Below are 16,826 nucleotides of genomic sequence, written 5' to 3' on the forward strand. Positions count from 1 at the left end.
AATTCACTGAATGCTGGTTTATTATTAATTATAATCGTATACCCCCCTTATATAATAAAAAAAAAACATATTTGTTTGATCCTTTTCTTACAATGATGTGGGTTAAGGGGTTTACAATTTTCAGCAATGTTAATTTTTTTTCATAACAGGGTTACATAAAATGAAGGACATTTTATTTTTCTGTTATTAAAATTCGGTTTTTTTTTTGACAGACAATTTTTTTTAAGGGAGTGATACAGGCATGTATTTTAAACGAGCTAATAGCTAAGTTCATTTCTAATAAAATATAAAAACTAATGGTTTCACATGGAATTTCACATGGTTTTTAAAATATGTTTCACAAAAGTGCACCCTAATCGTGGAATGTGTGGAATGTGCTTTGAGTCCAGCTATGATTTACAGCTACGATTGTGTATTCTATTAGGCTGTAAGAATTCATAATATAATGATTCTTTTAAATTCCATCTAGAATTCATTGTTGTCACGTGCCGTGTCTCTGCTCCGTACCGACAGGGGGCGGTAGAACACTTTTTGTGATCTGGCAGAGCGATAATAAAGGTCCCCGGGTCTCCGGTTGCATATTGTTGGACACGGAACTCCGGATGAGCGCAGAAACTGGCGGTGAGAACCGGTTTAACTTTACCTAGACAAGACGAGACGATACATGTCCTCTCGCTGTACAGGTTGAGAGTCCGTCATGATCATCCATAGAGGATAAGTTAAGGTAAGAATAATGTGCCGCATTCGCTGTTGTCAAACCATTTAGATTACACGACAAAAACGTCTAATGACCAATTTTGTAACATTGTCTATGGCAGTAACTTACTAACTTTATCATTAGTGTTACAGCTTTGTCCTGAGATATGTTGTTCTGAGGCGTTGAGTGGATTAGGAACCACACCGGCTGATGACAGCCGTCTCGTGTCATAATGCCAAAACAGACGTTGACAGCTCGTGCAAAATATTTCCTCTAGTTGAGGTGCAAGTTAAAGGAATATGTCATCTATTTTCTCATCGTCGTGTTGTTTTAAACATGTATGACTATTTTTCTTAACATGGAACACAAAAGATGTTTGGCAGAATGTAAATCGTTGTCATTCGGTGTCGTTGTATGCAGAAAAGTGACTGTCATCTTTTACTGTCATTGTTTCTTTTTTTGTAATCCGATTAACAGCTCATTTTGTGTTCCACAGAGAAGAAGCAGTCGTCAATAACATAGCCTATGCAATTTTTAAATCCATATACAATTTATGTCTGTTTATCTCTGTCTGTGAAGCAGGAGGGCAAAAGCCACATGATTTGCTTTATAGTGGGATCTAGATGTTTGTATTATGTCATTTGTCTGTTCTGTGACATTACCCAGGACACTTGTCATTTATGCATGGCCTAATTTGCCTTCTCAACATCCCTATTTCGGTTCTACTTTATATAAAGTGTCTTTGACTACTGTACTTGTGTCAAAAAAAAGGCATTTATTGTGTTCATGTTGTATGCAAGGTTAGGGACAGGCTTGATTAAGTTTATAGGGTAGCAGTGGGGTCAGCAGTGTAGTTAGATGTAATTAAATAAATAAATTAGAGATGTATGGCACAATACCACATTGTATGGCTAAAAGTATGTCAATAATATAATACATGGCTTTAGCTATACTAGTGTGATTTCTGTGAAGACAAATCTTAACACAGCAGTCACCATTATGAAAATGAAAGCTGTTTTCTTTCAAGTTGCAAAAATCTGCAATATTTTACACAGCTAGTAGATTTAAACAATTGTTATTAATGTTATTAATATCAATGCAATGCCTTCGATTACATTTAAGTGGTCCCTAAAACACAAAACAGGGTTCAGCTGACAACTCCTTTTTCCAATGACAAATGTATGTGAGCCAAAACCTTTAAAGTCAGCATCCCATGGATGAGGCATGCTGATCTAATGGACACTGTTAGTAATCTGATTCTGACTAGAGGAAAAAACAAAATTAGGTCACACAGTAACCTACATACTGTCATGGTTGGCGTGTAAGTACAATAAAGAGATGCGTGACGCAGAACAAAACCAAGAACCTTTAATGAACACTTACTACACACTCACGTATAACATTAATGCAAGACACAGAACTATAAAAACAGAAGGCTTAAATACACAGAGGATGATCATTACCAGAAACAGGGAACAAGTGTGTAACTAATCAGAAAGCATGGAAACAAACTAGAACTCAGGCAGTTTACATGGACAAAAATACTCCGATATTAACTTGATTAAGACAATACTCTGATTAAGAAACCACCATGTAAACAGTGATTTCTAATTACCATAATCCGGCTAAAGTCATACTCGAAGTAAACACAAATTAAGACGTGGAGTATTCCTATTTTAGTCGTGTTATCGAAGTGCATTATTACATTATAGACATGTACACACCTTGATCACACTATTAACGTGTACGAGTTGTCGTCGCATTTTGCGACAGGATACATACATTACATACACGCAGTGGTCAACCGTTGGACGGCAAACAAGAGAGCATGGTTTGGCTTCAAGCAACTCTTTCCCACCAGTCCTTACTTTGTACTGTCATCCAGTACCTCCGAGTTTGTCGTAGTGGCAGAGGAGGCCAATTGCTGGAGAATTTTTATCTGTGCTTTGTCTATTTGCACGTATAGCATGGCAAATAATTAATTGCACTTGAAGCTTTCGTAAAATTTTAATATGAAACATACAAAACTGTATATGGTACCATAACGCAGACAAAATGTATTTTGATACGTGAAATTCTGGAGGGAACTTTGTCGTGTGCCATTAATCGATCTATGTTCTATAACATGTAAAACGGGAACATGAACAGAATATTCTAAAAGCAACTCATGTAGACACCTTAATCAGAATATTGTCTTATTCAGATCAAGGTCAATAATTCAATTAATGCTGTCCATGTACATGTAGTCAGTGACAATGAAACTAAATGGAATAAGATAATGAAACTAAACAATACTTACATGTGACAAACACTATCGTTCAAACTACCGTTCGGTTAAAAAAAATTTTTATGCTCTACAAGACTGCATTTTTTTATCAAAATATACACAAATATAATAATAATTTATTCCTATGAGGGAATTTTCAGCAGCCATTACTCTAGTCTTCAGTGTCACATGGTCTATCAGAAATCATCCTTCAAATAAAAAATAAAAAAATTAATGTTTATAATCATTATTGTTATTAATATTATCGCGTAGTAGTAAGTAATTATTTATGTTCTGTAAAATTATAAATGTCTTTACTGTCACTTTGGATCAATTTAATGCATCCTTGATGAATGAAAGTATTAATTTCTTTCCAAAAAAAGAGACATTCTTACTGACCCCAAACCTTTTAGCATATACTGTGGCTTATAGTCGAGTTTAAAGTGCACTCTTACCTAAACATAATCTGCACAGAAACTTTTTGATTCTGGAAAATCAATCTGAAAGTTTCATAATAGAAGCCAGTTACACAAGCACCAAAGTACACTGATGTGAATTTGGGCCAATATAATTTGAAAGATTTGCCTACTAGCCCACACACTGGAGTATTTAGTTTGCCTCAGGCAAGCAGACACGCTCACATGCACACGCACACTGTGTAAATGCTGATATGTCCTCTTTGAAGGGAGTGTAAACTGATGAGGAAACCCAATCCACTTCCTTTGTGCTCTCAGACAAACAGCACAGACTCAAAACTCCATGCATCTACTGACAAAAAAATCATACAGAAAAAGAAAATCATCCAAAAATATTCCAGATCCAGCCTAATCCACCATTTAAAAGTTTTTTTGAATGAAAAATAACTAGGATTGTGTTGTCCAGTACAATCCACAAAACCAGTCTGGGGGGATTTTTCTACCCCCATGATCAAACTGGAAAGACTGCTGAGCATACCGTCCAGAGATTAACTAGTCTATGTTTGTTTGGAACAGAAACATTAAATGTTTATTCTAAATAAAATAAAACATAAATAAAAAAAGATCATTCAGAGTATCAGAGTTTCAACCTATTACATGGTCCCAACACCTTTTTTGACCAATACATTTCCAGGACGTTTCTAGTCATTCAAGGATTTTTAAAGGGGTCATGAATTGAAAAATCAACTTTTCATTCAGCCTTTGATATATAAAAGTTAATCCTGATATAAGAATATCCTGTAAATTTCAGAGCTGAAAACTTCCTTGTTAGTCAAAAAAAAGTTTTTATTGACACCAGGCCCAGCAAACACGAGATCTCAGAATGTGCCCGGTTGTGACGTCTGAGTGTGGTGAAACGCCGCCTCAATAGTACGCCTGATTCTGTGGCCCCGCCCACCGACTCGTGGAGCTAAACTGATCGCGCTACATACCGAAGATAGCAAGATATTGCGCTGTGCCTGGTTGTGGAAGAACACAGTCGCTGCAAAAGCTTCCTTCGGATTCTAATACTGGAAATGTGATTGAACTTTTATTTTTAATGAATATCCAGCTCACGTGGGGAAGACATTCCACGTTTGTTCATTTCACCACGGATTTGTTTGTAAACAAGAGACTGGATTTGTAGACAGGATGAGATTACATGAATGAATGAAGCAACAAACTTATGTGAGTAAAAAAAAAAAATTTTATGTGATAGTATTGCACTGTTACAGATCAAATACAATGTTACATTGTGTACATGTCTAATTAAACACAACTTACCACTGTCACAGGGCTCGCAAAGCCCAACGTCCCGGGGCTATGTGTTTTCCAGACGGGCTACCAATACATATCATCTTAAATAGTGAATAACATTCCTTTCTTGATGTGTGTTGTTCACTCTCTTGACTTGATACTTGAAGGAAAAATACAGTCGCGGAAGTTTTGATCATGCTGTCTGCAACGTACTTGGCACGCGTGTGCGCCCTGTGGGACGAATCATTCCGGGAGCCGAAGCTCATTAAATATGAAAATCTTATCCAATCATAGCAGTGGGCGTTTACTTCCAAGTCTTCAATGCGGTACGCCCATAAAAACGGAGCATTTCTTGAGAGAGGCTCATTACCAGGGCAGAAAATAGCGTATTACTTATCATGTTTTTGAATGTAAAAACAATGCGAACGTCACAAGTAGACCTCAGACAACAGTATAAAAAATGTAAAAAGCCAGTCAATGACACCTTTAATAATAATAATTTGTTACATTTATATAGCGCTTTTCTAGGCACTCAAAGGGCTTTTACATAGAAGGGGGGAATCTCCTCATCCACCACCAATGTACAGCATCCACCTGGATGATGCAACGGCAGCCATATTGCGCCAGAACGCCAACCACACACCAGCTGATTGATGGAGAGGAGACAGAGTGATGAAGCCATTCGTATATATATATATAAAAGATGAACTCATTGCAAAAATAGGAAACACATTAATTCACTATAGTAATTTCAATCACTTTTTCCCATAATGTTTAAGAATTTATTCAAGCCCATTCCCATCACAATTTAGATTTTTTTTTTTCAAGGTTGTACATGACTGTGGAAATCCTGCTTTATTAAGTTATTTGTAATTATTATATTATTACAGTAATTCCACTGAACTAAGTGCATCAGTAAAGGCTGGAATAGATCACATGGCATTGCATCATACTTTTGCCAAATTTGCAAATGGTGACACTACCAGTCACAACAACAAGTCGTTCTGAACACAACAAACTCAAGGAGAAACATGCGCAACGATGTGTGTTCTAAAATCAGGTCAAATGATCAAAAAAGGTTGAAATCCTTCAACTAAATAGAATCTTAAGGTCTGTTTCCACCCACCTATTTTTATGCACCTTTTGGGATATACTGTTGGGGTAACAGTTTAGGACCTAGGACCAGTAGTGAAAAAGGAAGACCTAGACTAGAGTCAGGAGTGTAATTAATGAAAGAGAAATTTACTGAAGAATAGTTTGCAGTTTCATCAGCAGAAGCCAGCTTCAAGTCTCTCAAGGAGTTCGTAGGCCGCGCTCCCTCTACCAGCCTCTCGTACATACAATATCTCAACAGTTATACTGTTTTCAAGGTCTAGCCACGTCATTACTGCCAGGTGGATGATTCTGATTGGCTCAGAGAAAATGGACAGTCATGGTAAATTTCCACACATCGTCAGTTAATAAGATTCACGTGTACATCTATCACTTGTTGACGCTTTCACCCCGGAATTAGGCACGTAATGACCTTCTAGACTCTGGAGCAGGCGCCAGCTCTAAGGATGCCCGTAATCCACCTCCAATACTGATCTGTAACACGGAATACAGCGCACATACACCGATACACAGTCTCTCCAAGGTTGGAGTTGAGCTCTGGTCCAAACCAGAAAAAGTTTTCCATAACATACTGATAACATGTGCTTCTCTCTCAGTGAGAGGTACAGACAGTAGTACAGGCCATATTCATTCAATTCTTTAGGGTTTCAGTAAATGGAAATATAATATAAAATGAAAGACAAATCTATATTTCATCTCTGGAAGCCGAGCTAAATGAGCAATCACTGTTACTGCACTCCTGTCGAGTTCGAGGAGTGTGATGCCTCCAAAATCCAAACACACGACAGCATGTTCTGAAATCAAGCGTTTTGACGAAACATCACACATCCCTAGGTCAGACCCTCGGTCACCACTCAGAGACCAAAAATAAACTTTAGAAAATATAAAGGAAGAAACAATCAGTGGTTCTCTTGATTTAAGCAAAATCATAACTGGAAAGAATAATTAAAATCATATTAATTATATAGGAGGATAAATATTGATTGAGGCTTTGATTATAAATTTAATTAGGATATATATTTAAGCGGCAGTGAATCTCAGAATCCAACCTTTCAATACCATAAAAAATATTTTTTGCACAGCATCTGAAATGCTGTTTTCTGAACTGCCTGAGCAAAGTCTGTCTTCAAAGTGGTTCAGTATAATTGCACGACTGCGTTCCCAAACACCTGTTTTGTCTGCATGCTCTGAGATGCAAGTAATTTATTATATACAAAAACGATTATATTACGGTGGCTTCTCCTACTTTTTAAGTGATATTTAGCGCCAGTTTATCAGGAGATGAGAATTTTGTTCTCTTCGACTCATAGGATGGAAATACTTCATTTGCATATGCAATGTTCCCATTTTGTGCACGAGTTAAATTCGCAACTTTGGATGGAATCATAGCTGTAGTCTGATGCTAAAAATCATCGTACACTATGCGATTTATCTGTGAAATCTGTCCACTCAGACTGCCCATAATCTGCAGACTCTTTAAACAACTAGAGTTGCCTCCTCAAATGGGAACCAATCTGTTGCAACAATGTTAAAAACACAAAATTCTCCAGAATGGTATTGTATGCTGTCAGAAACTTCTAGAATCAAGAAACATGAGGGAAAAGTGAATTTTCATATGACCACTATTATTGATTTTCATTATTGCATCACCGTTGTACTCTACACCAGGTTAATGAGTCTGTAGACAAACAGTTAAATATTAGTAGCTGTTGTTACTTTAACCAGCATCATGTGAGACCTGTCCAAACCTTTGAGGTTTGAGAACTAGTCAATGATTGCAGGTCATTTTGCTGCTTGTGCACAAGCTAAGAAGTGTTACTCTTTTCAGCTTTCTTTAAACTGTGCCCTAGATTTAGCCCATGAATGAAGGGGGTTGCATCTAAAGTGCTGGTAAATAATGAATGGGCTGCTCTCTGATCTAGCAATGCTGACTACTTTAGCCTGAAGCTTGTCACATGTATTTTACTTTTGTATTATTCTTGCTTTTTAGTTTAAAATATACTACTAAACCTACTGCCAAGTAGTGCACTGTTATAAGTATTAAATAAATTCAGATGCGGAAAAGAAACGTGAGAGCTGATACAGTTAAAACTATTTGAATCTAAATGTTTGTTTTTAAATTTAAATGTTTGGTGCTAGTGAATTTGGCTGCTTTATTATTTGCCTTGAGCATTTCATGGTGCAAACGTGTATAAATGTCTAATAATAATATCTACTAAGATATGTGTCTATGCCAATCAAAAGAGATGATTGTGTCGGCTTAAGTGAGGTCATTTGGTATTTTTCATTTCATATTTTTTTCTGAATGAAAGCTGATTTTTTTCACATTTTGTTCTTGATAAATAATGATAATAAAACATTCCCATGTTTTCTATAATTGTCTTTTTTTCTTTAGGGGTGTGTGTGCATGTGGCCGCAGGTGGCGCAAGAGGACCATGGAGCCCGATGTCATCCGTCTGTACTCTTCTTCTCCCCCTCCACTGGATGAGGCTGGAGAGGAAGAAGAGGAGGATGAGTTTGGTGAGTTTGGTGAGTTTGGGGGTTTTGATGGCGGAGGAGTGACGTCCAGTATCAGCTTCTCAGACATCGACACGCCTACAACATTCAACCAATCAAATGCGCTGGAGGAATCTCCACCTGACCTGTACATCAAATCCATCCAAAATGTTGTTGTATCGGAGAAGAGTGCATGGACTAACGAGAGGAAAATGGTAGGAGAATCAATTAGCAGTGTCGAGAATGTCACAAATTTGGCGTCCATCAATCAGAGGGTGCCCTCTGCTGAACATGATCAGAACTCGCCCTCAATACTTCCTGATGTCCAAATCAACAGCACAGGCGATGGACACATCCTCAGTAACGGATACAGTGAGTCTTGTGCAAATTCTGAGCAGGACAGAGCTCTTCCCACCTGCTTACAAAGCACCGACATTGAAGTACACTCTGGACTGGACATCAACGTAGCTGATGTGTTAGACAGAAACCAGTTAATTAACCAAACGGACAACCTGAAAGACTCAAACAATCACTCATCCCATAAAGAAGCATTTGAACCTGGAGAGACAGAAGTGAGACTATGTGGCAACTCCCAGTTGTTAAGTTGTAAAGATACACAAGAAACTGAAGGTGAGCATAAACAAAGGGAGAACTTTGTTGTTTGTGCTCACACAGGCTGTCTGGACGGGTCTGCGGACTGTGATGACCTAACTGAAGCAGAGGCGGCACCCTCCATGGACGTGGATATAATCTCTGACACACAGCTAAGTGGAGACACAAGGGAAATTCATGTATCATTTGCAAAGGAAGAGGTGGAAGAAGATGAGGACATTGAGTTACCCGCAGACCCCACGGCCGACGAGGATTTTGGTGATTTCAGAGATGTAACTCAGGGTTTTGCAGACTTCAGCCGGACTGAATCTATAACACAGGAAGGATTTCCTGAATTTGTCACGGCAATGTCCAGGTGCTCAACAGATGATGAGTTTGGTGACCCAGACACCCTGAAGGACTTCAAGGAGGACGATGAGCTGGCTGAGGAAGCAGCATGTGATGAAGGAGCATTTTGTTCGGAGTTGCCTCCCAGTGACAGTTTTGCCGACTTTAGTGCTGCTCCATTTGGTGGAGTGGAAGTGGGAGGGCAGGACAACTGGACTGCATTTGGACTGCATGAAGGCACGGAAGAGAATCAGGATTCATGGGCCACATTTGGGGAGGAACAGAGTACTTACCTGGGTAAAAAAGAACAAGATGTTGAGACTTCAACAGCGCCCTCTAGTAGTGACCTCCAGGGTAGCACTGTGAGTCATTTAGATTTTAATCACGAGTCATGAAATTCATTTTTGTTCAAATGAATTGCAGTTTGATTATAGAATTTAGTCTGGTTGAAATCAAACCATATAATTGCATGTAAAAAGTTTAGATGAACTGCAACCTGAGTTTTCATCTCACAGGGTGAGTTCAGCTGCAAATTACAGCATCTCTTCAGAACCGCCTTCCCTTCAGACATCCATCCTGAGGTCACTGAGGTCCTGCCCCTCCACAAATTCCTGCAGGCTCAGGATCCTCAGGAGCAAGGCGATCCAAGCAGCTTTTTGGCACTGGAGTAAGAGCCTCATCTTGACTGATTTTTTTTGCACTCCAGAATATAGTCGCATATTTGGGCTCGCTAGTATGAAAACCTATCCTCGATGTAGAAAAAAGTCTTTATATCTCACAATTGTGACTTTATTTGTTCTAATTGTGAGTTCATATGTCACAATGTGACTTTATTTCTTATTTTAAACTTAATAGGAGCTCCATCCATGGCTAGTGTTTAAATATATCCTGTGTGTTTGTTTTGGCTAGCTCCAGAGAAAGGTCTTGATTCATTTTTCTTTCTGCAGGCATTCATTGGCCTTGTGGCGCCACCTTCAGGAGATCCATAGCAGTCATGGCCTTAAATTCAAGTGGGCAGGTTCCCATAGCAACAGAATTCTTCTGGATTGCCTAGGAATCAGGAATATTGTGAGTTCTTGAAAGTACATACCTCATATTTCTAGTTAGTAAACACTGATAAACAGACAGTCACACAGGGTTTAATGCTGACTAATCTGCACTAACTTTTTTTTACTATTTTATTTGATTTGACTTGATACATTTTTTTTTCATATTCCTCTAATAGTTGTTCACTGGAGACAAGCAGCAGCCAGTGATCGTGCCTATGTTTGCTGCCGGACTGGTGAGTGAAGTAAACCCTGAAAACATAATATTGTAAAATATTATCACAGTTTACAATAACCGTTCCCTATGTTAACATATTTTAAAATGTAATTTATCCCTGTGATGGCAAAGCTGAATTTTCAGCATCATTACTCCAGTCTTCAGTGTCACATGATTCTTCAGAAATCATTCTAATATGATGATTTGCTGCTCATGAAGCATTTCACACTATCAGTTGTGCTGCTTAATGTTTTTATGAAAATCCAGATTAAATTTTTCAGGATTGTTTTATGAATAGAAAGTTCAAATGAAATGGTGAATTTAGAACATTATAATTGTCTTTACTGCCTTTTGATCAATTTAATGGATTGTTGGTTAATAAATGTATTAATAATTTTCAAAACGGTAGTGTATATCAACCTTTTTTATGGTTTTTGTTTTCACCAAACATCTGTCCGTTCTTCTCAGGGAATGCTGGAACCCACCAAAGAGTCTCAAAAATCTCCAGCCTCCCCTGCACTTTCCCCTTCTGCTCCTGTGGAGAGTGGAAATATTCTATGCACTCAGGTGAGAAGTGCAGACATACACATAGATATTAGTTATCTAGATATAAAGATACAGATATATTAGGGATCTAATCATCTTTCTGTAATTCTTGGATATTCTGTCACACTTAAAAGTTGATTGAAAAGTACTTTGTATGCTTGCTAAACTACATTTGTTGTGCTGCAGATGGCGTCCTCTTTGGCCATTAGTATTGACGGTACGTCTTTTCGCCGTGCCTCCTTCTCTAGAGTTCAAGAAAAAGCCACTCGCCACTCACGGCAGAAATCCTACTCCTGATGCTGCCTCGCTTCTCATCCCTGTCTGAGCACTTCCTTTCTCTCTCACGACACTCTTCTCCATTTTTCAAACTTCCTGTTCCCTTCACAATTCACACACCATTTAGGAAAGTTTCTCTCCTGTATGCTTGTTTTATCAGTGTTTATTTAACACTTAACTAGCATTAGCAGAACATTTTGAGAAGTACATTTTATTTATGATCCAAAGAACGGGAAACTCTTTTTTTTTTTTTTTCAGTTGTTTGTCTTTCTTCTTTTGCTCAAAAGTGAAACACTATTCAGTCATCAAATATACAAATCAGTTCATCTCAGTTCCCCTTTGATATATTAGTTTGTGTTTACATCTTGCCTCTCTCCCCTCTTGTTCTGCATCTGAAAGTCCAGGGGGGGGTATTCCAGAAAGCAAGGTTAACTTACCGTCACATATACCTTGAACTCTCGGTTGATTAACCCAAACCTTGCTTACTCGAGGTATGCTGGTTCCAAAAACTTTCTGCCAACCCAGAGTATGTTAACCATGAACACACAAGACATTCTCAACAGAGCGACGAATCGATGATTCACAAGATTCATTTACATAACCTACTTAGTGTTCATCGCCACCTATTTGGTGGTTGTGCAATAATTTTTTCATTCTCTTCGTTTAATAAGTAATCTTTATTCACTGAGAATAAGGATTATATTGTTTGTTTGATGATAATTAATTGAATGCAGATCCATGTGTGAGATGACAATAAAATAAATAATAAATATATTTGAATTGAATTAACATTTAAACATTACCTTGTTATAACAGTGCTTTAGAATGAATATATAATATTGTATATTATATAACTGTAACTATATAACAAATTTGGTTATACTAATATAACTATATTAATTATATAACGCACATCTGAATGCCTCTTAAGCAAACTAACCCTGGAACATAATCTGTTCTGGATCAGGTTATGTTTAGAAAGTGAGTTGCTATGGCTACTTTCATACCCTGAAAGTTACCTCGGTTTTTGGAACCGAAAGTTAAGGTTATCTGCTTACTTACTCTTAAACATATATCCAGGTATGTCACACAACCTGCTTTCTGGAATACCCCCCAGGCCCATGTCACTATGTGGTCCACGCTTGTATACACAGAGGATGAAGTGTACTACCTCAGATTATTAGTATGCAGCTTCATATTCAGTTGTTTATTACCTTGCCAATATATGCAAGACTTAACTTAAAGAGGACTATACCCAATATTAAATATGTTCTCAGTTGTGTTGTCAAATGTACAACCGATTTAGTCCCTGTGCACCAGCTACTCTCAGGTTTGACTAAAAATAGATCTTTTTTGGAATAGCTGACCTTACTGCTGGTGCTTACTTGAAGCCATAGCACGCCTTGGCTAAAATTAAAGAGGAAACACCACCACATTTTCAAAGATTTACATACAGATGCTACAACAGAAGCTGTTTTAAGGTTTAATAAGGTGGTGATTTATGTTATACAGTCTATGTTTATGTATAATTCAGTTTTTCCTTCTTTCCTTGCGTTCTCAAAACCCACTGTGACTGGCAGTGAAACCTTCATTTATGCACTTTGTAGACCAACTTAACTTGCAAACTGTGATATACCGCTTTTTCTCAATCTTAAGGGGATATTCTGGGTTCAATACAAGTTCAGTCAACAGAATTTGCGGCATAATATTGACAGTTACAGTTGATTACCACAGAAAATAATTTCAACTCGTCCTTTCTTATTTTATCTTTTGCTGAAAAAAGCGAAATTGTGTTTATATTTTGTTTTTAGACACTGTTTTTTAAGGCTTCCTTCCTTCTATTGCAATTGCCTTGATGGTTTGCTTTTTTATATTGAGGGATAAGTCAAATATTTTCAGTGATCATTAGCATTATGCCACAAATGCCAAAATTAAATTGTATGAAGAAAATTCCTATAACCAAAATTGTCAACCTTGAGCTCTTTTTCCGGATAGTATTTTTTTCCAGTTATGCTGAACCAAATCTTTATTAAATCTGTCAATAAATATATTATACTGCAGTATGACTATAGTTTCTCTATTCTGTTTAATCTCTTGCTTTCATCTCCTGTCTTATCTTTACCTGCTTCGTCACTCCTAATACAATTTCCTTTGTGCTGATGTGCCTTTTTCTTTACATGCTGTTACACATGTGCACTGTACCGTTCAAAAGATTGGGGTCTGTAAGATTTGCACACAAAGGCTGAATCTATTTAAAATATCAAGTGATATTGTGAAAAATTATTACCATTATAAAATAACGTTTTATATAATAATAATTAGGGCTGTCAAAAGATTAATCGCGATTAATCGCATCCAAAATAAAAGTTTGTGTTTACATAATATGTGTGTGTCCTCAGTTAATTATTATTTATATATAAATACACACACAAGCATGTATATATTTAAGAAAAAAAAATATTTTTATATATAAAACATTTATATTTATATATATTATAGATTATATAAATGTAAATACAGTATATACATGCAAATATTTCTTAAATATATACATGAATGTGTGTGTATTTATATATAAATAATAATTAACAGAGTACATACACATGTATTATGTAAACACAAACTTTTATTTTGGATGCGATTAATCGCGATTAATCTTTTGACAGCCCTAATAATAATATAATCATTTTAAAATGTCATTTATTCCTGTGATGGCAAAACTGAATTTCAGCATCAAATATTCCAGTCTTTAGTGTCACACGATCCTTCAGAAATCATTTGAATTTGCTGCTTAAGTAACATTTCTTATCATTATCAGTGTTGAAAACAGTTGTTCTGCTTAATATTTTTGTGGGAATCTTAACTTTTTTCTAGATTCTTTGATAAATAGAAAGTTTAAAAGAACAGCATTTATTTGAAATAGAAATCTTTTGTTCCAATGAAAAAGTCTTTACTGTAATTTTTGATCAATTGAACACACCCTTGCTGAATAAAAGTATTAATAAGGCCCCAAACTTTTTAACAGTAGCGTATATACGTCTGTTAATATATTGTGAATATCCTGAACTACTAACAACAACACCCTAAACCTCCCTGTTTTGCTGTCATTGCTGTGGCTCTCATGTGAAGCACAAGATGGTGGAATCTCAGGGCTAAATTTGGATTATTTTGGGCCTGTGGATGTATGTAGCTCAGATAGTGAAGCTGACACTCCGCTACCAGGTCAGAACAGAAAGGGTTCATCTCGGTGAAGTGACTGGCTTGCTGTGAAACCTTCTTTCCTTCCTTTTCCCTTGTTACTGTGATTTCAAAATCAAATTTTAGGGAAGCTTGTCGTCTTTAGCATTTGTTTGTACTCTAGTGTTCTGTCCCTGATTTCCTCTCTCTGGACTTGCTTACAGTATCTGCCAGTGTGAGTATCTCTGTTTTTCTGCCTTTTATCTAATGCACTATTGAGAGTGATTTGCTTCTATTTGTCTGGGAAATTCTTACTAAGAAAATAATAGTCTTGCATGACCTTTTATATTATTATTTTTTAAGTTTTTCTACTGTACCTAAGATCCTGTTTGTGTAGTTTCACAGTCGTATGATGAACTGTAAGTTTTAAGCATTTGAATCAAAATGATAACTGTGAATGTATTTGTGTCTTTAATCTTTTAAAATATTTTTTTTCCTGTTTATTTAGGTGTTGATCCAGAGCTATATGAACTGACTACAGCTAAAATTGAGAACAACACCACTGGTCGCAGCATTACAGATGCATTTACAAAACTCATGGAGTCTATGGAGAAAACCAGAACAACAGCCAGGTTAGACATATGCATGCATGAACACACAGACTTTTAGCATGCCTTAACATGTTGAGCACAACTACATGGCTCCTTTACAGATAGAGGTTTAGAAAGGTTCAAATGGGGTACGATTCTTCTACATTCTCTGAGAAAATGCTCTTTCTGTGTGTGTTTGACAGGAGGCCAGAAAAAGATGAAAAGATAAGCGAAGAAGCAGCAAAGGTCATCTCTCTTCTCCCTGACCTGTCCTTCATGCAGGCCAGGGTTCTAATGTTCCCCTCCATTCTAACTCCGGCAGCCAATCACATATAACCAAACACGGTATCAGCCAATTACCTTTCAAAGAGTTCAAAGTCATTGGTTTCATTGAATCAGTTTATAGACGGCTACAAAAAAAACGGATCAAGTCATTGTTTCTTCCCCACCAAAAAAATCACATTTAATATAATAACTGGACCTTTTAAAAGCTCCCTGTTTCTTCACTCCTGCAGTTATTATAGGTTTTTAAGTGGATCGAATCGCCCTACTATGTGTGAAAATGTTCCTGCTTATTTTTTACAGCAGGAAAGACTTAACTTCTGTCTTTTATACACAGTATTTAGCATATTCACCTTTTATGTCTGATAAATGTGTTTTTGTTATGATTTTATTTTTGAGTGTTTGTGAAAATGTGAGTACTTTTCACTCAATGAGGTGAAATGCAGAATTGCACATTTTACTACTTGAAACCAGGCAGAGCCATCAGGAATGGGTAACTTCGGTCCTGGAGGGCCACTGCTCTGCAGAGTTTAGCTCCAACTCTAATCAAAAACACCAGAACAAGCTAATCAATGTCTTCAGGATTCATAGAAAGCTTTTTATCAGGGTTGAAGCGAAACACAGCAGGAAGTGGCCCTCTTGGACCGAAGTTGCCCATCCCTCATGTAAGTGAATACTGACCCCTGGTTGCTATATAAATATATACATACATGCACACACACACACGCACATACATTAATGATTTTCTGTATTGTTTTAAATGTCTTTAAGCTCAGAGCTTCCTTTAACTCACTTGTTACCATTTTTATGCTCTTGTTAATTTAGTATAGCATCTTCTTACATCCTTTCTTTTCTGCCTTTAGTTGTTTTATTTAATTTATTTTCCCACAACTGACAAGCACACGAGAAAATATGATATTATCATTTAATTTTTAGAATTTCAATAAGGGAGCTGCTTATATTTCTGTCTGCTTTTTTATTTGTGATTTGGTTGTTTGTCTTATTAATGTCTTGTCACTGTATTATTTTTAAGGTGGATCTTTTGCACAATCTGATATTATATGAATATGACAGCAGTGCTATGATGTCTTAAAGAAAAGATGGAAATAGTGTGCACTGTTCCTGTGGAAAAGAGTGTATAAAGGAATTTGTGTCTTTGTCTTCTGTTGTAAATGTGTATTTTGAAGTTTAACAATAAAAAAGGCAGATAAACCAGTTATTCTTTTTTATATGGTTTCATTGTATAAGATTTGCTCGGATACTGTTTGTGCTAGACAATCTGAAACGAATAGCTTCTCTTGGGATTTCTGTATCATGAGGGAGCTGCTGTTTCCAAAATTTCTCTTGTATTTTCTGTATGTACTTTTCTCCAGTTTGTAGGCTACGCATTAGTGCTACTATATCAGTTTATTTCTCAATCTTTTTTTTAATATGTTAAATATCTTGTTCTCTCCCATACGTCTCTGCTT

General features: G+C 36.8%; 1 protein-coding gene across 3 annotated transcripts; it reads left to right on the forward strand.

Annotated features, from left to right (window-relative positions):
* The first annotated feature begins 533 nt into the window (after positions 1-533).
* Positions 534-16,575, forward strand: aftphb (aftiphilin b). 3 transcript variants are annotated; one of them, XR_013817819.1, is made up of 10 exons: positions 534-724; positions 8,184-9,585; positions 9,739-9,890; positions 10,171-10,291; positions 10,449-10,505; positions 10,955-11,053; positions 11,219-11,249; positions 14,994-15,117; positions 15,279-15,831; positions 16,008-16,575. XR_013817819.1 is itself a non-coding variant. In XM_079833906.1 (9 exons), the coding sequence occupies exons 2-9, from the start codon at positions 8,224-8,226 to the stop codon at positions 15,409-15,411; spliced, it is 2,079 nt and encodes a 692-aa protein (XP_079690032.1). In that variant the 5' UTR covers positions 534-724; positions 8,184-8,223; the 3' UTR covers positions 15,412-16,575. The 3 variants fall into 3 exon arrangements, 1 of the variants encoding a protein (XP_079690032.1); XR_013817820.1 differs by having other exon boundaries at positions 15,279-15,619; positions 15,989-16,574; XM_079833906.1 differs by having other exon boundaries at positions 15,279-16,575.
* Positions 16,576-16,826: the final 251 nt, after the last annotated feature.

The sequence above is a fragment of the Gobio gobio genome (genome assembly GCF_949357685.1).
Source record: "Gobio gobio genome assembly, chromosome: 13".
NCBI classification, from domain to species: domain Eukaryota; kingdom Metazoa; phylum Chordata; class Actinopteri; order Cypriniformes; family Gobionidae; genus Gobio; species Gobio gobio.